We start from the raw sequence: 19429 nt of genomic DNA on the forward strand, positions 1-19429 counted from the left end.
TTGAAAATTGGGAACGAACGGAAGGTGATTCTGAGAGAACTTGAGCCAGAGGGGAATAATTTGGATGGAGATGAGAGAGTAATTGACGTAAACGATCAACAGAATTCGTGGTGGTGGTTGGAGGGACAATGACGGATTTTTCTATAAAATAGTCTGAATTGAGCAAGGTAGCTTCATACAGGGCATCTGAATCATCTGCGGATAACTCGGGATCTGTTTCAAAAAAGTAATCTGTTGTCTTTTGTTGTTGATATAATTTGGGTGACAGGGATCGAAATGTATTGGTAGTGGGTTCCATTTCTTGTTGATAATAGTTGGGCATAAATGATGATTCTCCTAATTGATCAAAGTAATTCCAGCCATGAAAAGGGTTACTTGATTTAGCAGTAGACATTTTTTATTTTATTTTTTAAAAAGAAAAATATAATTTTTTTAAAGATAAAAAAAAAAGAGAGAAAGAGAAAATTTTCTTTTATTTTTATAGTCCACCTCAACACCCGCCGGATTTCTCCGTGTCTCCCCCCACCACCACCACCCCCAGTAAACTCAGACAATACAAATCTCTCTCTCTTTCCTCCTCCCTTTGAATTTCTACTTTTTTTTTTTTGAAAGCACACTGAAATAAAAAAAAATAAAAATTAAACCCGATATATTTTTTCAGCAACTGGTAAATAGCGGGAATTATTTTTAAGAGAAAAAAGCATGAAAAAGGCTTTCCCCCTTTTACCGCCCAAAATTATTTTCTTCTTTCTTCCGTGGGCGGAGTTTTTTATTTTTTTTATTTTGTCACTCCACATTTTGCGAATTCAATTTAGACTGGCAATCATGCATAATTATCCCTAATCTTTGATTGACATCTTTTAACAATCACCCCATACACACACAAACTAAAAAAAAAAAAAAAAAAAAGCGTAGTAGCTCCTTATTTATTTATGATGTAATACAAAAAAAAAAAAAAGGCGTCATTGGTGCTGCTTAATAAATGATACTCTTCACATGATGCCAACTGTTGACTAGCTGACGTTTCATCATATCCATACCCATGGCATAACTCTCTACGGCAGTAAGCATACCTCGAGCCACAACAAATACCAAAAGCATCAGGTTTTCTACCAGACTCTTTAATAAAAGCACCATGACGACCAACAAAGCTATCTTTACCACCAAGTCCTGTAAACCACCCTTCTGGGCACCTTGTTCACCCAAAGGTTGGTGCTTCTCAGCAGAATTTCCCCTATCACCACCACCACCACCACCACCACCACCACCACCACCAAACTCTCTGCCGCCAAATGGTTCTTGACGGAATAAAGCACTTGTATTTATAGAGAAAGTAAAGAGGGCCTTTTGTTTGGGTTGCTCTTGACGAACCTCTGTTTCTCCATTCGTATCAGTAGATAAAGCCTCGAGTATTTTGAACTCATGATCAAACTGCAGACCTTGGGTATCCTTTGCAATGGAGGAATCCAAGACATCTACCCATTTGGAAAGACGAGGATGGGAGGCGATGGTTTCCTTGTGTTGTTCCATGAACCGAGATAAACGAAGGGAGGCATGACTGGGGAGGACATGAACAGGGTCACGTACGAGTCCTGCTTGAGCATAGAGACAAAGACCTTTCATCTCATCCGTGGGTAAAAGGAGAGATGCCAGTTGGGATTGAGTTGATAAGGTCTGGATGGTATTGTCCTGCTTGTAGTAAAGGATACCGGGAGAGCCCAGACGACGTGAACATTCAATTAACGTAAGGAGGTTTGTCCAGGTTAATTTATCCTGAAGAAAATCAAATTCGAGGGTTGGTTCGTTGGTAAAGTGAATAAATACTTTGATTGTAGATTGCATGATTTGTATTATTTTATTTATAATACATCTCTTTGGGTGGGGGAACATGAAATTTATACTTTTATATACTTTCTGACCGAGCGTGGAGACAGTCTAATGCGCCTCACTTGAGTAACCCACCCAAAAATGGGAGGTCTGTGTGCTACTGAACTTTTTTTTTTTTTTGAGAAAAACAATGGACAATAGGAAAAAAAAAAAAAGGTGTGACTTACTGTCTGCTAAAATTCGAGCTTATTGTAGTATTTGTTCTTGAAGAGTTTATTTTTGCTTATATAGTGGCATTGAAGAGGGGTATATCATTGGGATGTAGAGAGAGAGAACAGAAAAGATATTTTGTTATCGTGTCATACTCAGAATTCTCGAATACAAATGTCAAGCCACACTTTTTTTTACACCCAATTTGGTATTTAACCTGCTTAGCAATCTAAATACTTGTAACAACGTATCTATGCCATACATAGCAACAATCGATTTAAACTATGAATACTCTAAAAACAATTTGACTATTAAAAAAACTATTCATGACTCACAAACACATTTACATTTGACTCCATATCATGGTCAAGATAAAGGAAAATATCTATATCTATATATACATTTATGTAGTGGCACGTACAGATTTAAAGTTTGCATTTATGTTTCTCTAATTGTTCCTTTTTTTGTCTTTTATTTTTTTTTTTTTAGGAAATAGAAATATTTTCTTAATTTGGAAAGGACCACACATGTGCTTGTGAGAGGCATCCTCAAAATAATACTTGTGAAGAATGAACAATGACATTGTGGTTGCTGCTTCTGAGTCAGACCGGTCCAGACATTTCATTTTTTTTTTTTTTTGGATGACCCTGCAGCTGAATATATATTTTTTTCAACGTGATCCTCAAAAAGTAGATTGATATCATTTTGGGTAATCTAACTAAGAGTGATATTCTCTTGACATGGAGAGATGGATAAAATCAGAATATGTTTATTTGTGTAGATTTTTTTTTCGGTATATGGATTATAGTTTAAAGGGTAGGGGCTAGATGTTTTGTGTATGAAATAAAATAAAATAAAAGGGGGTTTGTGTGTGTGTGTGTGTGTGTGTGTGTGTGTGTGTGTGTGTGTGTGTGTGTGTGTGTGTGTGTGTGTGTGTGTGTGTGTGTTGTGTGTAAGGGGAAAAAAGTATGTAAAATAAAGAAATAATATGTGTTTTTAGTTTGGAGAGGTAGGATCAGAAGAAGTGGCAGCGCCAGCTATTTCATAGCCACCCTCTGTGATCTTGTAAAAGGCCTCACCACCGAGATGATCCTCGATACATTGAATTTCTAATGTGTGTATGTATGTAAATAAATTAGACATCAAGAGCAACTATGTAAAAAAGAAAAAAAAAAGGTGATGTGTATATCTTTACCCAAAGCTTGACAGATTCTTTCAAAGTGTGGCATGAATTCACTGATTGGCACATAGAGGTTAAAATCAAGATCTGCGAATACTGCGAATTCATAGTCCCGGACATCTTTGGAGTTTACATTTAATTCAGCATGAATTGTCTGGGGGGGATGAAGGGGGAAATCAATGAGATGAAAAAAAAAAACTAAGAAAGTGGGTAAATGACAAACCTCTAAAAGTGATTTAAACCAGGATCCTTTGGGTTCATTGACTTTTGTAGCAAGGAATAAGCAGCACGCTGAACCAGATGTATTTTTTTTTTTTTTTATTTAATACCGTGAACACCTTTCCTTATTCTATATATATATCTATTTTACCTGCCAAAAGCTTTCGGTTTTGTTTGTTTACGACGTGCTTTAAAACCAGTTTTTCAAAATAAACAAAGGCATGCGAGACGCTTGATATTTCGAGATCCATAACTTTCCCAATCTGTAGCAAATGAAATTTGATAGCGTTGATTTTAGACAAGGTAATGTTTGTTGATATCTCAGGATGGGTTTTTCTGAAAAGTTCATTGAGTTCCTTTTTCTTTGCATTGGAAGTAGAGGCTCGTATCATATTGATGTCAGCAATCGAACCCTATGGTATGAATAATGTATTTATACCCTTTTTTGTTGTCTCCCTTCCTCTCCCTTTGTGTGTTAAATGCTCTACTTTTATAAGAAAAAAAAATTTACCTGAGAGCTGATCATGTAATTGGGATATTCTAGCGTTGTCTCGTCATCTAGATAATAAGGGTCATACGATGAGGGTACATGACGTGGTAATAACTTGGTAATAGGTGTGATTTCGTCACTGCTGCTACTCGGATGAGGTACCACTTGTTCAGATTGAGGAGATAGAAAATGTCCATAGGAAAGAGCCTTACGGTGTTTGAGATGCATCGTTGACAGATGTTGGTGACTATAATTGCATTTAGTCAAACAAAAACCTACACATACAAATATATATATATTTTTGGGGGGATTCCTTACAAGTAACTTGGATAATGTACGTGGTGGTTATGATTATAATATTCAGACCTTCTTTTTGGTTGTCTTATGATTCCCTTATAATAACGAAATACAGACATAAAACCCATGGTGCCTGTTTCAGACTATATACAGGAAAAAGATGTTAGTCTATATGAACCGCACACACACAAAAAAAAAAAAGTCCTAATGAAATAATAAGCGATATAGATACATTTTTTGGATTGGTGGTATCCTGAGGATCGGCTCTTTTTTTAATTTTTTCTGATGCAATGGGTCGTTCACTATCTTCTCTAGTCAATTTATACTGATGTATGACTTCGGAAGAAGTACTACTACTACTGGATAACCGACGATGATTGTAAAAGCTCTCGGAAGTAGACTCTCGTCTTAACCTTCGCTTTTCGCCATTATTGCCTCCTGCCCCTCCGGGCGTCAGCGGGGTATGGACGGAGTTTGCGGAAGCGGGCTCGAGCGCATGAGCAACACTTATCCTGCGCCGTGAAGTATCGACAGTCAAGGTGATGGGAATGTGTTCATCCATGGTTGACGAATTGGAATCTGAAGAATCAGGAGCGATACCTGAGGGGGGTTTAAAAGAAATGTTAACTAATTATAAAAGGTGTGTATGTGTGTGTGTGTGTGTGTTTATTCTAAACCTTTTGCGGTTGTATCGTTTGTAACTGATAAGGTACCATATCGAGTGAGATTAGATCTTCCTGACACAGCAGTAGCAGTAGCAATAGGCGTATCTGAGAACGTTGGAGTTGTGGTTGTGGTAGGTGATTCCATCATGGTGGTGGTGGTTGAAGAGTTTCTTACTTCGTTTTCATTACCGAGCGTAATGTTTGAAAGGAAGGAAAGTGCTGCTTGTCTAGAGTTATTTCGTTTTGACTGTCGTCTTTTTGTTGTTCCCATATAGAAAAGAAGAATAAAAAAAAAAAATAGAAACGCGTGCGAATGAAGGAAAATATATATAATAAAATTGTATTTTTCTTTTTTTTTTTTGGTTACTTTTTTATTTTTATTCAAATATTGATATTAGTCAAAAAAGAAAAGTCTGTGATCCCTCAAACGGTCGTTCAAGTGTCAAATAAAAAAGAGTAATGGAAAATAATGAAGGAAAATAAAAAGTTCAACAACAACAATCATCAGTAGAATGTATGACGTAGATTATTATTGTTGGGTTTTGTTACCATGACTCTTTTTTTTTTTTACGCCGAGGTGAGCGATTGTAATACTATTGGGTGTAATGACCCTGCTTTTCCTAAAGCATAACCAAAAAAAAAAAAAAAAAAAAAAAACGCCATTTATATATAATGTACACCTGCTGCTACTCATAGTTAGCTGCTTTTAAATTGAATAGACATGTTGTGGTACATTTTTTTTTTTGTAGTGACCCGTGCAAATGACATGCATAATAATGATTTTTTTTTTTACAGTGCGTGGCGTACATTGGGAATGACATTTTGCATACAGAGACAATGTGTGTCCCCACCCAACGCCAGAATACAAGTATAGGAATTAAGATCTGGTTCATGAAAAAAAAAAAAGTTTCTTCCGCTCTTGTGGGTGGATTATAATGTACTTTTAATCAGCCTAATACGGGGAAAAAAGAAGAAAAACTTTTTTTGAAGGGGAAAAAGTACAATCACTGTTTTAAATTTAATAATTATGCTAATACGTTCTTTAATAGTTCTGTCAATTTCTTTTCCACAAAAACAAAGAGTAAATCATCGGGACTACTGAGGTCCATACTGACATAAAATTGAAGCTTGTATTTTGAAGCTGACGCGGATAAATTTAGTATAACGTGTATTGCTTTTAATGATCTCTTTCTTACCTAATCTACGTGCTAAATTTTTACTTTTCTCGGATACGTTGGTGCCCATAATTGTAGTAGCAGAGGCTGTAGTCTATTTGTATTTGTGTTAATGGGATCCATTAAAAAAGAAAAGGGGCGAAATGGGGCTTACTTGTGATGCAAATGCAGGCACGGCTACTGACATGTCACCCATTTTCCCATCGGGTTTGCCGATCCAAACAAATATGGAATTGTTCATTTGGGTCACCTGGAAAAAGATGGGGTCGGTGAGGAATAAATGGGTTGCTTGATGTACCAGGAACTTGGGTTCGACAATGTCAGTCATGATGCTAAAATAGAGTGGTAACAATGAGGAGGAAAAGGGATAGAATAAAGCCTCGGTATCCTAAAATAGACCCTCCCTCCCTCCAGTTCTCGGGTAGGGCGGACCTTTTTGCTTGTACGCGTGCGTAAAAAAGATACGCGCCGTTGTTAGGCAAGAAGACAAAAAAAGAAAAAAGAGTACGCGTAAATGGGGATATAATGTTAAATGATGTTTATTAATAACATAAAAAAAAAAGAGATTTAACGAGTCTTGAAGTAATCCAAGAGGACGTTCATGGCTTCGGATTCCTCTCCAAAGTCAGTGACGGCAACACAAGAACAACCGACAACCTTACGGGCGTTACCCTCACGATCGATCTTACAAAGACCAGCCCATTCACCGAGCTTCTTGGCATCAGAGACCTTGATCAAGTTGATGTTGTGTTCAGCACAAAGAGCTTCAATAAGCTTAATGTATTCGGACTCGGTACAGGATTCAACGAGGACAGCTAAATGAGCTTGACGTCTTTATATGATCATTAACAAAAAAAAAAAAAATAAAAGGTAAGAAAAAATGTCATCAATATTTTTTTTATAAAAAAAAACTCTCGAGATTTTCTTTTTTTTTTTTTTGTTTGTCTCCCATAACAAGTTCTATATGATTCAACAACAATATAAAAAAAAAAGGGAGCTTACCTATCAAGAGCCTTGACAGCTTCCTTTAAACCACGAGCAAGACCATCGTGAACCAAAGCACGACGGAGAACTTCTTGAAGAGCATCTTCAACGGACATTTGTCCAGAGGTGGCTTCAACAGCAACTTCGACTTCTTGAGCGATGACAACTTCTTCGTGATCAGACATCTATTCATTTTAATTATTATTATTAGCACTTTTGGGGGATGGATGTCTTTTTTGGATATCACCTACATTAATTTTATGGTTATAAAAAAAAAGAAAGAAATAATCCCTTCTCGAAAAATATCCTATGTAACAACACAAAATTCTTGTCCGGCTCGGAATTTCATTCCCCCTTTTCCTTCCCTCCCCCCAATATGTCAAATCCAATTGACGCACCCTTTTTTTATTTTGGAATCTTTTTTTTTCTTTCTCTCTTTCTTTTAAGCACCAATGAACGGAAACAATCGTCCTAATCCCACTGTAAATAGTGTGAGTGGACCTACCTCTGCTTTAACTAGTTACCTTCGTGTGAGTCTCTCTCTCTCTCTCTCTTTTTTTGCACCAAACATTGAGTACAAAAAAAAAACGATCGATGAACTGACATTGCACTATCTTTTTATACATATATACATAGGAACATGGCATTCAAGTACGTCACCAAAGTCGAAGAGAACGAAGAGCAGCAGAGGAACTGAGAGCTGCAGCTGGAACAAATGGTGAACCTGAAGCGATGGAAGGTGTTGAAACCTCTATTACAAGTCCTGCTGCTGCTGCTGCGCAATCGGAGTCAATATTGTACAGACCTACGCAAAAGAAGAAGAAGCCAGACGATGATGATGCAGGAGATGAGGATGAAAATGCATTTGCACCTTCTAGTTCTCGTAAGCTTGTACCAGCCAGGGCTCGTATCCTCTTTTGCGTAGCATGTAAAGGAAGGTTTGTTCGCAAGCTAGATGAGGAGGTGACACAAACGATCTGTCCAAGTTGTCTTAATGGCACGAATCAAAAGAAAAAGGCAGTACCTCGAAAGAAAAAGATTGTGGCGATCCAAAAGGAGCCTATTAGTAAAGATGTTTTACCTTCATTGCAGGATATTTGTATTGCTGTAGTGGCTAGTTATGTGGATGATTTGGAATCGTTTGGCATCATTAGTGATGAAAGTGTTGAAAAGCTATCCAAGATCATTTCCAAGAATCGTAAACTAAATGATGTCACTTCCAGACTGTTCATGGAACCTGTGAATGTTCGTCTCAGACTGTATGATTGTACCAATATGAATGAAGTATCGCTCATGAATATCAGTCAGTTCTGTCCTCGCTTACAATACCTGCAGCTCGTCTATTGTGGCCATATCACCGATAAAGTCTTGGATGCCTATGCTGAACGTCTTACCTCTCTAAAGTCATTACAACTGTCTGGTCCCTTCCTTGTCACAACCGAGGCTTGGGACAACTTTTTCAAGACAGTTTCTACCCGACTCGAATGCTTTGAAGTACGTCATACCGCAAGATTCACAAAGGAAAATATCATGACCTTGACTGACCAATGCCCCAACTTGCGCGAATTAAGATTGGGTCAACTCTTTCAGATGGAATCAGATTGGCTATCATTTATTGGTAAACTCAAGAAATTGACGGTGTTGGAAATCACTTGGCCTTCAGGATTAAATACATTGCAAACTGCCCATGTTGTGGAGTTGCTCTCCAAGGTGGGACCTCAATTAACCGAATTATCTTTGAATGGTGGGTATGATTTGGAAGACAAGGTATTGACACAAGGGGTGCTCAAGTACTGTACCAATTTGAAAAAACTGAATTTGGAACAATGTCATAAACTTACGGCCAAGGCCATGATTCATCTGATGAAGTCATGGAAAGCCAAAGGATTGACCCATTTAAATATTGAACGTTGCATCTTGTTTGATGACCGAGTATTGAAAGCTGTCATGAAACATTCGGGAGCTACATTGAAACATTTAAATATTCATAGTCTGGAAAAAGTGACAGCTGCGGGTTTGGAATCTTTACAGTTTAAGGAGTTGGCTTATTTGAATTGTGGATTTATTCGTTCGGTAGATGACTTTGTTGCAAAAGCATTGATCGAGAACAGTGCCTCACTTCAAACTTTACATCTCTTTGGCTGTCCTATGGTAAAATGATTGCATGTTTTTCATTTTTTTTTGTCACTGACCCCCCCCCTTTTTTTTTCTTTCTTTAGTTGACAGGTAATTTGCAGGGTAGAAGGGGATTAAGTATTATTGGTAAAGAGTAAACATATCCTATGATGGAAACTGTAGTCTTATTAAACAAGACACGTCTTTTACACCCCCTCTCCCCTTTAAACATCCAACGATATCCAGCTTGAAATATGTTATGTCAAAATAAAAACAAAGTCGCGATTTATTTATTTTTCATACACAAGGTAGAAACAAGGGGCAGTTTTTTTTTTTTTTATGTTGGTAGAGCAGTCCTGGTGAAAAGGTTGTTTTTTTTAAAAAAAATTCCAACATTCGTAAATGTCTTTTACAGAAATAATCGGTGAATTTGAGTTTAAAAAGCACATGCCTATTCTGTATCTTTTTTTAATTGGGGGAGCGTGACGTCCCCCCCCCCCCCTTTAATTTTTTGTCAAAAGATCATCCTTTACCCAAATCAAGTAAAGTCAGAAAACTCGGTAAAATGCCATTGGTGTTTTAATAGGAAGGGTCATTCGACCGAAAAAGGTAAATTTTTATGCTGGCTTTAAACCTTTTTTTTTTTGAGATACACAGGGCCTTTTTTAATTAAAAAATAGGGAAGAAAAAAAAAAAAAGAAAAAAAAGAGGGGGTATTATCCAATGTCTAAAGGGTAAAAAGGTATGTAGTAGAGAAAAAATGAGTGAAATGTCTTTGCTGTTTAAGGTTATGACCATGTCCTGGATTGTTCATCCAAGGGAAAGAGTACATGATCTACTACGGTAACTTCTTTGGGAAGGTAAGTACAATAGGATTCATTTGTGAATCGATTTAATTTATAGTCCTCTTCGTTATCATCGTTATTGTTGTCGTTTGAAAGTAATTCATCATCTTCACTTTCGTCTGTTGTGCAGCCCACTTCTTCCTCTGCATCATCGTCAGCATAGTAATGGCTCGACGTTTCCTTGACAACGTGTAAAATTCGGTCGACTTTAACATGATTTTCCACGGACCCACCGTCTACATCCAAATGCAATGATTGTAACCAACTCTCAACTAACCCAATATCAATATCTCCTTCATTGCGGATAAATGCTGCGGCCGTGAAACCAATCATACAACGGGCCGTCGCATTGTTTTCGATAATATCTTGGTATTGCTCCACAATTTGGTTGAATCTTTCAAAGGAGCTTTGACTATTGAGGGGAAGCATATATGGCATTTTATTTGTTTGTTTGATGTTCTGTATAGATAATAATAAAAAAAGAAAGAAAGAAAGAATGACAAAAAAAAAAAAATCTATACACTCCCCCTTATATAGAGAGCATCAACGTCGGGATGTAAAAATCAAGAATCCCACTCCTGTCATTGGTACACCCTTGTTCCCCCCCCCACACACCCATAGTAAAATATGCGAATGGAAAGAAAGTTCAGATGTTAAGAAACTCTTTACATACTTGACTTTTCTGTCTTTACTTTATCTGGATATATAGCCCCATACTATTCAAAGAAATTACGGTCAATTATTTGCCGAATAGGACATTTTTTTTTTTTTTTTTTACAAGCAGGACAATAGGATTGTCCTTTTAGTCATTGACAGGAGATGTCTAGCGCTTTGTGCAACTCAATACCGGTATTTCTTTCGGTGCAAAAAAAAAAAAAATTGTTTTGCTAGAAGAGTCTCCCAGGTGTCATTGCTTAGTAAAAGGAACTGGAAACCATCCAAAAATGACGTGAAAACTCCGCCTTCTATCGAAACGTCAATATCAGGGTTCTTCATTTATCGTTTCAAGTAGGTAAACAGCTCAGTTTGACTTGATAGCATAATTTTTTATAGAGGAGAGACTTTAATGTGTATGATTCCATTCAACTTTACTCGATGGATTTACTTAACCCATGTAAGATGGGAGATAAACAAAACAGACATATATAACGCGTAAAACCCTGGGTACAGCGGCATCTACGACTCTTTTTTAAAAATAAAAAAAAGAGCTGGCTACTGTCCAATCTCTCCCGGATTGTTGCGAGAGTCTAAAATCTCTCTTTCAATCTTGTAGATGTGTAGCTGCAAAATATGTTGGGCAATATCAGATAAACACACACACGCTCAGGAACCCAAGCGCCCCCACCCAAGGGGAGGAGTTGTGGTCATATAACCAGAAAAAATTACAATGATCGAGCGAATACTTAAAACGATGGTAGCGTTAAACTTACCTTTGAGCCAGATATATAAAAGGATTTGTTTCAAAAGGATCTTCCGAAATCTGTGTTGCTGATGGGCTGATCTCTACTTTTAAGCAATGATTAAATCATGTGGCAGACTTTTACCATAATTTTGGTAGGGTGATGACACTTTTTGCAAAACAATGATTCTGCTTACTAAATGTTTATACCCTTTTTTTTTTTTTCTTGAATCAAGCGATAAATCATATCCATTTTTTTTTGCCAAGTGAAAAGGGGGTGCAGCAGTGACATAATTGTGCCTGGATTACAGTAATTAAAAAAAAAGAAAAAGTCTCTCGGAATGTAGATGGACTAGCTTGTTTTGTACTAGCTTACACAAATCCACAAATTTAGAGTTTGGAATGTTACAGCATATTTGAACAACGTAAACAAGTGTTGTATTACTTGGATCGAATCCAAAAATTAAAAGTAAAAGTAACGTTATCTTCTCTTTCTCTTTACACAAACTAAAAGTAAACTTCCCAGATAGAAAAAAAAAATGAAATTGTCAATGCACATTGCAGTATTTTTGGCCGGATGGACCCTTTATGTAGATGCTGTAGAGGAACATCAGACTAATTCAGTGCATGATGTCTGTGATTTATTAACGTCCCTCTCTGTTGAAGGTCAAATGGTAATACCCCCTCCCTCCCCCCCCCCCGTTTTTTTTTGGGGGGAAAGTCTATGTGTGTATAAGACTGACATAATTATTAGTTGACACGATTTAACGGTGTGATTTTTAATGATTTCAAAACTGGAAAGAATGCTATATCAGAAGGACCTTTAGCCATTGGAGGATCATTTAGAGGAGACAACGCAATGATTAATCAACGAAACGAGCTTTCCTGTGGAGCCGAGACAGAATCCTCTCTTTTCGGTCATCATGGACTCATTTTAAAAGGCACTACTGAATCTGCCGTTAAGGTGAATGGGTTTGCACATATTCAAGACGTGGAAAACAGCCTTGTTACTACGCCTTTAAACGAGTGTTCCGTCAAGACTGCCGCCACAAACTTTGATTTCGAAATAGCTCGCACACAAGCTTTGGCCATGTCTCGTGATTTTGCCGGTATGTTGCCTAATTGGAGTATCGATAAAATGGGGGCTATTGTCAACATTGTTTCGGAAGGTATCTCTGTCAAACAGCCGTACAACCTTTTTTCAATGCCTGTCTATTGTCCAGCGGGACCTAGTCATGCCAAAAATTATTTCGCCTGTAAAGTCGACCATGATTGTGAAATTCCTGCTCAACACTTGTCAGATGTCCATGCCATGTTTTTAGGGAAAACAAGTAACTGGACCGGCCCAGTTGTACAGGACTATCCTCAAGATAAATTGATGGTGATTAATGTAAGGATCTTAAAAATGACATAACCTATTGACATTCTGACACGTTCAAGGTTTTTTTTTTTTTTAGATTCCTGTGACAGATGGCCAAACATTTGATATTCAAACCAAAAACCCTAGCATAAAAATCAATGCATGCAATACAATTTATAACTTTTACGCTGTTGATAAGCAAGGTCGTTATGAACCTGAAGGAAACTTTACTTTAAAAAGAAGTACGGAAAAGTCTCTAAATGGAATGATCCTTGCACCCCAAGGTAAAAAAAAAAAAAAAAAAAAAAGGAATGAAAAAAAAAAAAGTGGTGTTGGCTAAATAGACTTCATCTTCATTAGCTCATGTGATTGATAGTTCAACTGGATCATTTGCGGGACAGATTATTGCCGACTCGTATGAATCAAACGCTGATGGTATTCAAATCCAAGATTACCAATCAGCTAGTACAGGAAAATGCCAAGCTTTTGCTGGATGTGTTTGAGATTATCAAGTTATTTGAAGAAAGAAAGGAGACTGTCAAAAAACCAGCGCACATAATTGAAAATGAATAAATATTTTTAAATGTCCTAATCGCCTGATTTAGTGCTTCAATAAGCAAAGCTAACTACAAGTTTTCGTTTTTTTTTTAAAAAAAAAGTTTTTACATAATTCCTTCGATTGTCAAACCACATACAATTGATCTTATTATGAACTTTTGTGAAGTATAAATTATGGTACAGTCGACTTCTGCTTTAAATTTATGTTTTTTTTTGAAAGATAATCTATTACAATCGGATCCCTTGGTTGAATTCTTGAAATTAATTCAGCAACAATATGGAAAAAATCATGTGCCTTAAAAAAATGTTGAAGACCTGGATAAATTAAGGTGCAGAAAAGATACTACTTGGTGAATTTAATCCTGATAAAACCGAGAATCACAAACAATTTCATTTCGATCCGTACTCCTTGCACAGTAGATCAAATCATGTATTTCCAAGAAGATTATTTAAATAACATTTAGAACTTCTTATAGCTTTCATTATGTCTATACGTAATGATTTCCATAGAACACGTCATATCTAGAAAATGGATGGCCAACCTATTCATTGACTGTATTAAATTGTTGTAGTAATTAATCAGTTGATTGAGCACTAGTTAGGATATATCGTTAGTTAATTGGTTGAGATAGCTTACCGTGATATAGTTTAATACAAAAAGCTCCCTATTTTCATTATCGCAGTTTCTCTGAGCTCAATTGAGAATCTAAGAGTCTCAGTTTTTACTTCATGATAAATATATATTTTGGTATGTTTTATCCTAATATAACTAATTATTACATAGCTGACCAGCTTACTTGTATTTAATACAAACGATAAAAGTATTAAAAGGGAGAAGACAAAACGGGAGTAATAGCAGGGGTATATGCTCAGTGTAATGATATTTTGGAATTAATTACAAGTTTACATCATGCTTTGGTTTATCGATCGCAAAAGTAACTACAACAAAAATAACTTTCTTTCTGGCATAATGTCTCCCATAGCCCCAACATGGCTCCTTACCTTGATTAAGTCCAGGTTCCAACATAATAAAACCTTCATTTAATGGCATTTTTTGGGCATTGAAATCTGTATTCTATGTTCTCCTTGCCTTATCAATTTAGTAGGAATCGGATACTACACCGTCATAATTTTTTTTTATAGCTAAAGTGTTGTCGACTTTGGGCGACGGAGATTTTGTAGCTGTCCACACAAGCATCACTATATTATAGTTTTTCCAGCAATGAATATGATCTGTTCCTCTTAGGTGAGGTTGTGCATTAAACGATACACTCATGATAATATTATTTATTTTATCTTGTGCAGATATATACAGCCTGAAAGTGATATACCCTCACGAAGTTTGTGACAATGAACTAACATAATTTGGAATAACGCTGCGCGTCAATCCGGATGACTTGAACATAAGACTTACTCTTTGTTATTTTTATATTTTTACAGTATTATCATGAGAGTCTCACCAAACTATTACCCATAAAAGGGATAATACAGGTCCAAGCCCATCAAAAGACTGAAATAGCTACATTTTCTTCATATTATAAATAGTGTTTTCTTACTTGGATCATGCAGATACGATTCGTGTAACGACAAGCGTTTTTTTTTTCTTTTTCTTTGGTGATGTGTAACAAATAGTAACGTTGAGTTTCACAATAAACAAAAAAGGATTTAATAACCAAAAATACATTTTTTTTTTGTTTGGCTTTCTACCCGTCATGAGTTTTTTGTCGGCATCGGGTCAATTGTAGCGAAAAGCGGGCCGTGCAAACCAGCCAACTTCTGCACCCTGTTTCTGGGTATATTATTTTCCTTGAAAAAAAAAATCATCAGAAGTTTCTCTTGGCATGATATCAAAAAAATAAATATTTATAATCGTTTATAAAGTGTGCGTAATATTGAGAATCAATGATTTTAAGTCGTTTTCAAGTAGCTGTATATGACCTAATTAAAATGTTAATATTCGACAGAACAAATAAGGTTATTCTTTGAATGCTAATAAAGTTCTCTCAGGGTGTTCGTCTAAAGGTTTTTTTAATACTTAATTGTTTGTTATGAAACCTAGGATTTAATGTTTATTTTTGGTCGACTGTGTGAATCTTTAATAGCTTCGATTTTGTTATAAAATTAGATATCCTTTTTTTACCGTATCACCCGATTTTTAAACCAAGTTGATATGATTTTTCTTTTTTTTGCAACCAGCCACATGAATTGAAACTACGATCGCTTTGACAGTTTTGATATCGTTAAATGCTTGTTTCAATCAACGTTAGAAGATTCTACAAAAGTTTGTGACTCTGAGATGAGCACGTAACCAAGTGACTCATACGACGAAAAATAATGGCGAGATCTCAGAAATGTTGTCATTTGGGTGGCAATGGTGAATCATTCTTTATTATAGTCCGGGCTTATCCAAATAAAGTGTTGATACATAGGTAGATGAATTCAATGTTTATTTTAAGTCTTTTTTTTTATATATTTATTATTTCACTGTTAGCTTCTTGGGCTGGAGAAATACCCAAATTTAGAAATATAAAAAAGTGAAGAAAAAATGGCTGAAGTAAAAAACAACATACAAATTTGGTATTATTACCTTTATTCTCTTGGCGCTATGTTTAACATATCGCCAAATAATAAGCGATCAAAAAGTTACACAAAATCAGATCTTTTTTTTTTTTTTTGAACAAAAAATGCTACATGTAAGGTTTACAAGAAGAAAATGATTTATTTAAATAAAAAAAGAAGAGATGATGATATACTAAATACATATATATATATATTGAAAGATGCATGGGCCAACGGCCTTATTTAATTGTAGTTGCCAGGAACGATTCTAGCGCAACCAAAGGTAGAGATACCCAATTTACAATCGGCTTGGTTTTCGCAACAACGGATACAAAAGATATTAGCATCAGGCTCAATCAAGTTAACAAAGTACTTGTAGCCGTTACAAGTGACATTGTCAATATCCTTGTTATCATACTGTCCTCCACCGTCAGATTCCTTAAGGCTATAAGCATCACGATCAATAGTACCGGTTACTTGAACATAGTCTGACGTACTCAAATAGTGAGCAGACTTGATGTATCCAGTGGGGAAGACCTGACCTCCCAAAGATGAGTTTGTACAAAAGGGAATACCATCATTTTCAGTAGCGCCGACATCGTCACCAGCCTTGGGTGGCATGAATGAACAGAAATCAGTTTCAGACTTGACTTGAATTGAATAGCTTGGGGCTCTTTTGTTGAATGGTAAAGCGCTACAGACAATAGTGAGAATAGCGAGTACAGTAAAGATGGTGAATTGCATTTTGATGGTTTTTATTTTTGATGAGTTTTTATTGAAAGGAGAACTAAACATTTGGTCCTATTTATATAGTTGAGAGTGTCCATGCTAGACAGCGGCTAGACCCTACGGGAAGGGAAAAAGATAAATTTAGAAAACTGTTATTTCAAGCTCAAAAGGGCTCAGTAGTTAGCACCGTCATTGGATTTAAAACAACAAAACATTATTTCGATCTAGAAAGACAGAATTAAATTCCAAATTTAACTTTTTTGTAAGCGTATGCTTTTTAAAACATCTTTACAGAAAAAAAAAAAAAAAAAAGGATACAATATTGAACAAACAATCCGTTATAGTTGTAGTATTAAGAAAATAAGAAGTGCGTGATTTTAAACAAACATGGATGTTTCTAAGCAGTGTATTTCGCACTCAACACTTGACATGACCCCCGCACAAAGGTGGGACCACCAAATGACTCGGGGATCTATAACTCATTTTCTATTTTTATTCTGTTTAAAGTTGTGGGATATGGCTTGTACATAATAATTTATTTTAACAAAAAACGGCTTGTAATAAACATATCGAAATCATGGATGTATCTGAAGGAGACTGATATCAGCCATTTTTTCTTTTTCTTTTTTGACAAAAAAGTTTATAGCATTTAAGACAGCGATTATAAGCTTTTTAATTGTGCATAATCATACATATATTTCATATAATATATAATTGAATGATAAAGACAATGGAAAACCGACACAAAAAAAAAATTAAAGAGTCATCAGCTGGAGGAAGATCTACTTTTTAGTCTTGCATAAAAAAAACGGGGATTAAAAATTGTACGTTGAAGCCATATTTCACTGGGAATGACATGGTTTAAAATGATCGCCCTGTTGCACAAGTCGCACGCACCACAAAAAAAATTTAAACAGTTTTTTGTTTTTTTTTTTTTTTTTTTTTGAAAAAGTAAATTTTTTTTATTTAAATGAAAGGGAATAAAATACAATATATGAAAATGTTTGCCGAACTAAGGCAATATATACGGGACATGAATGATAAACAAAAACGTATTTAGTTGTAATTACCAGGAACGATTCTGGCGCAACCATAAGTGGAGATACCCAATCTACAGTCAGCTTGGTTCTTGCAACAACGGATACAGAACACATTGGCATCGGGTTCAATCAAGTTGACGAAATACTTGTAGCCATTGCAAGTAACATTGTCAATATCTTTGTTGTCATATTGTCCTCCACCATCGCTTGACTTAAGACTATACTTGGAACGATCAATTCTACCGGTGACTTGAGAATAGGTAGATGTGCTAGCATAATGAGCAGACTTGATGAATCCAGATGGGAAGGTTTTACCGCCTAAGGCAGAGCTAGTACAGAATGGAATACCATCATTTTCAGTAGCGCCGACATCATCTCCAGCTTTAGGTGGCATAAATGAACAGAATGCACTGGCAGATTTGACTTGAATTGAATAAGCACGCTTTGTGAGACCGACAGTAGGTGCAGCGGAGCAAATTGCGGCAAACAAGACAAAGAGAGCAAAGATAATAGCAGATTTCATTGGAAAGATGATTGATGAAGAAAAAGATAATAATTTTCTTTGGTTAAAAACCAATTGAGCTTTTATACTATTTTCTTGAATGTCAAAAAGCTAAATTTAGTTCTTACTCGGCCTTTTTTTGGGAATTCTAAACATGAAAAAACTATTTCTAGTAGACCTGAAGAGTGTGTCATGTTCGTCGTCATCAACAATAATAATCGACCAAATATGTTAAATTACACAATGTGCAACAGTAAACAAAAGTATAAGTGTGGCTTCCGAGTGATGTTCCTAAAATACAATATTTTCGGTTACACTTGAAAAGATTATAATTTTTTTCAGACCACAGGAGTTTCTTTTTAGAATTATATTTTTTTTTGGAAAGCCTTCAAAAACTATGAGAACTTTTACCTCTTTTCAGTTTAAAAAATATTGAGAGTCGTTTAAAAATAAGATTTTATCTATAGCATAGGCTGCGTAAATTCAACAGTTTAGTAATGTGATTTTCATATTACACTGAAGTATCTTAATGGCTTTTTTTTCTCTGCTTTTCTTTTTTCAAAAATGTTGTTCTCGAACAAATCGGTTCACCATTGTGGTCATGAAACGTTTTTGATAAACTTACTATGTACCTGCATATACATGACATCTGCATAGATTTCATCGTGGAAGGTACTTACATAATAGCAATGCCGTGCATAAGCTAAGTTTAGTTACTCTTTTTACTGTACAATGAAAACAATAACATGGTCTATTTTTTCTTAAGCATGACCAAAAAAAAACTTTAATTATAATTATAGACCAAGATTTTGACTGGGCTTATATAATTTTTTTTAAATACACTCACTTCCTGAACAAAATTATTTTTGACCCTAATGATATGTATGCATTCTTATCATGATAATGATGGGCTTGTTTTCTCTAAAATATTTTGTTTGTATCGTTGCAGCATATACAACGTAATCCAAAAGCGGAACGTTTTCTCGGCGGGAAAAAATATTGTGCTGCGTTTTAAAAAAAAAGCTTGTATAGTATCTGATGCAATCCTCCAACTTTGCATTGAATAATTGATAGCACATTTATGAAGAAATTAATCAAAAATAGCTTATATTTATATGAAGAATATCATTTTTTTGGTTAAAGAATATTTGAACGAAGAAATTAAATCAAAGTTCAGATCGAACGAAGGGTTGTTATTTTGATGGAAGCAAATTGTCAATTTTGGGGAAATCGTAGCTGTGTAATGTCATCAGGATCTATTATTGGATCTTATGA

The 19429-nt window shown here is 35.6% G+C and overlaps 9 protein-coding genes across 9 annotated transcripts; 2 read left to right on the plus strand and 7 right to left on the minus strand.

Moving 5' to 3' along the window:
• Nucleotides 1–898: 898 nt before the first annotated feature.
• EV154DRAFT_64743 (uncharacterized protein) lies at nt 899–1969 on the minus strand. Its single transcript, XM_051607709.1, has one exon. The coding sequence runs from the start codon at nt 1888–1890 to the stop codon at nt 976–978; it is 915 nt and encodes a 304-aa protein (XP_051452448.1). The 5' UTR covers nt 1891–1969; the 3' UTR covers nt 899–975.
• Nucleotides 1970–2799: 830 nt separating this feature from the next.
• EV154DRAFT_525801 (uncharacterized protein) lies at nt 2800–5505 on the minus strand. Its single transcript, XM_051603330.1, has 9 exons — nt 4901–5505; nt 4456–4823; nt 4245–4366; nt 3948–4173; nt 3588–3849; nt 3441–3508; nt 3233–3371; nt 2946–3146; nt 2800–2915 (listed from the first exon to the last, which is right to left on the minus strand). The coding sequence occupies exons 1-8, from the start codon at nt 5157–5159 to the stop codon at nt 3034–3036; spliced, it is 1557 nt and encodes a 518-aa protein (XP_051452449.1). The 5' UTR covers nt 5160–5505; the 3' UTR covers nt 2800–2915; nt 2946–3033.
• Nucleotides 5506–5913: 408 nt separating this feature from the next.
• Nucleotides 5914–6391, minus strand: EV154DRAFT_429655 (uncharacterized protein; the record flags this gene model as incomplete). The annotated part of the gene is made up of 3 exons (XM_051596478.1): nt 5914–6029; nt 6094–6157; nt 6218–6391. The coding sequence occupies 3 exons, from the start codon at nt 6389–6391 to the stop codon at nt 5914–5916; spliced, it is 354 nt and encodes a 117-aa protein (XP_051452450.1).
• Nucleotides 6392–6574: 183 nt separating this feature from the next.
• EV154DRAFT_64778 (50S ribosomal protein L30e-like protein) lies at nt 6575–7332 on the minus strand. The gene is made up of 3 exons (XM_051607710.1): nt 7299–7332; nt 7066–7232; nt 6575–6895 (listed from the first exon to the last, which is right to left on the minus strand). The coding sequence occupies exons 2-3, from the start codon at nt 7230–7232 to the stop codon at nt 6631–6633; spliced, it is 432 nt and encodes a 143-aa protein (XP_051452451.1). The 5' UTR covers nt 7299–7332; the 3' UTR covers nt 6575–6630.
• Nucleotides 7333–7441: 109 nt separating this feature from the next.
• EV154DRAFT_545840 (uncharacterized protein) lies at nt 7442–9467 on the plus strand. The gene is made up of 3 exons (XM_051604674.1): nt 7442–7577; nt 7684–9198; nt 9267–9467. The coding sequence occupies exons 1-3, from the start codon at nt 7500–7502 to the stop codon at nt 9318–9320; spliced, it is 1647 nt and encodes a 548-aa protein (XP_051452452.1). The 5' UTR covers nt 7442–7499; the 3' UTR covers nt 9321–9467.
• A 193-nt stretch (nt 9468–9660) lies between these two features.
• EV154DRAFT_525816 (uncharacterized protein) lies at nt 9661–10490 on the minus strand. The gene has a single exon (XM_051603331.1). The coding sequence runs from the start codon at nt 10443–10445 to the stop codon at nt 9951–9953; it is 495 nt and encodes a 164-aa protein (XP_051452453.1). The 5' UTR covers nt 10446–10490; the 3' UTR covers nt 9661–9950.
• A 1416-nt stretch (nt 10491–11906) lies between these two features.
• EV154DRAFT_525820 (uncharacterized protein) lies at nt 11907–13446 on the plus strand. Its single transcript, XM_051603332.1, has 4 exons — nt 11907–12080; nt 12161–12796; nt 12864–13050; nt 13127–13446. The coding sequence occupies exons 1-4, from the start codon at nt 11946–11948 to the stop codon at nt 13267–13269; spliced, it is 1101 nt and encodes a 366-aa protein (XP_051452454.1). The 5' UTR covers nt 11907–11945; the 3' UTR covers nt 13270–13446.
• Nucleotides 13447–16018: 2572 nt separating this feature from the next.
• EV154DRAFT_545841 (uncharacterized protein) lies at nt 16019–16658 on the minus strand. Its single transcript, XM_051604675.1, has one exon. The coding sequence runs from the start codon at nt 16625–16627 to the stop codon at nt 16127–16129; it is 501 nt and encodes a 166-aa protein (XP_051452455.1). The 5' UTR covers nt 16628–16658; the 3' UTR covers nt 16019–16126.
• An 857-nt stretch (nt 16659–17515) lies between these two features.
• EV154DRAFT_525828 (uncharacterized protein) lies at nt 17516–18203 on the minus strand. The gene has a single exon (XM_051603333.1). It carries the CDS (start codon nt 18173–18175, stop codon nt 17669–17671), a length of 507 nt encoding a protein of 168 aa, XP_051452456.1. The 5' UTR covers nt 18176–18203; the 3' UTR covers nt 17516–17668.
• Between the last annotated feature and the right edge of the window lie 1226 nt (nt 18204–19429).

This window comes from Mucor mucedo, assembly GCF_025094135.1.
Source record: "Mucor mucedo strain NRRL 3635 chromosome Unknown EV154scaffold_145, whole genome shotgun sequence".
Taxonomy (NCBI): domain Eukaryota; kingdom Fungi; phylum Mucoromycota; class Mucoromycetes; order Mucorales; family Mucoraceae; genus Mucor; species Mucor mucedo.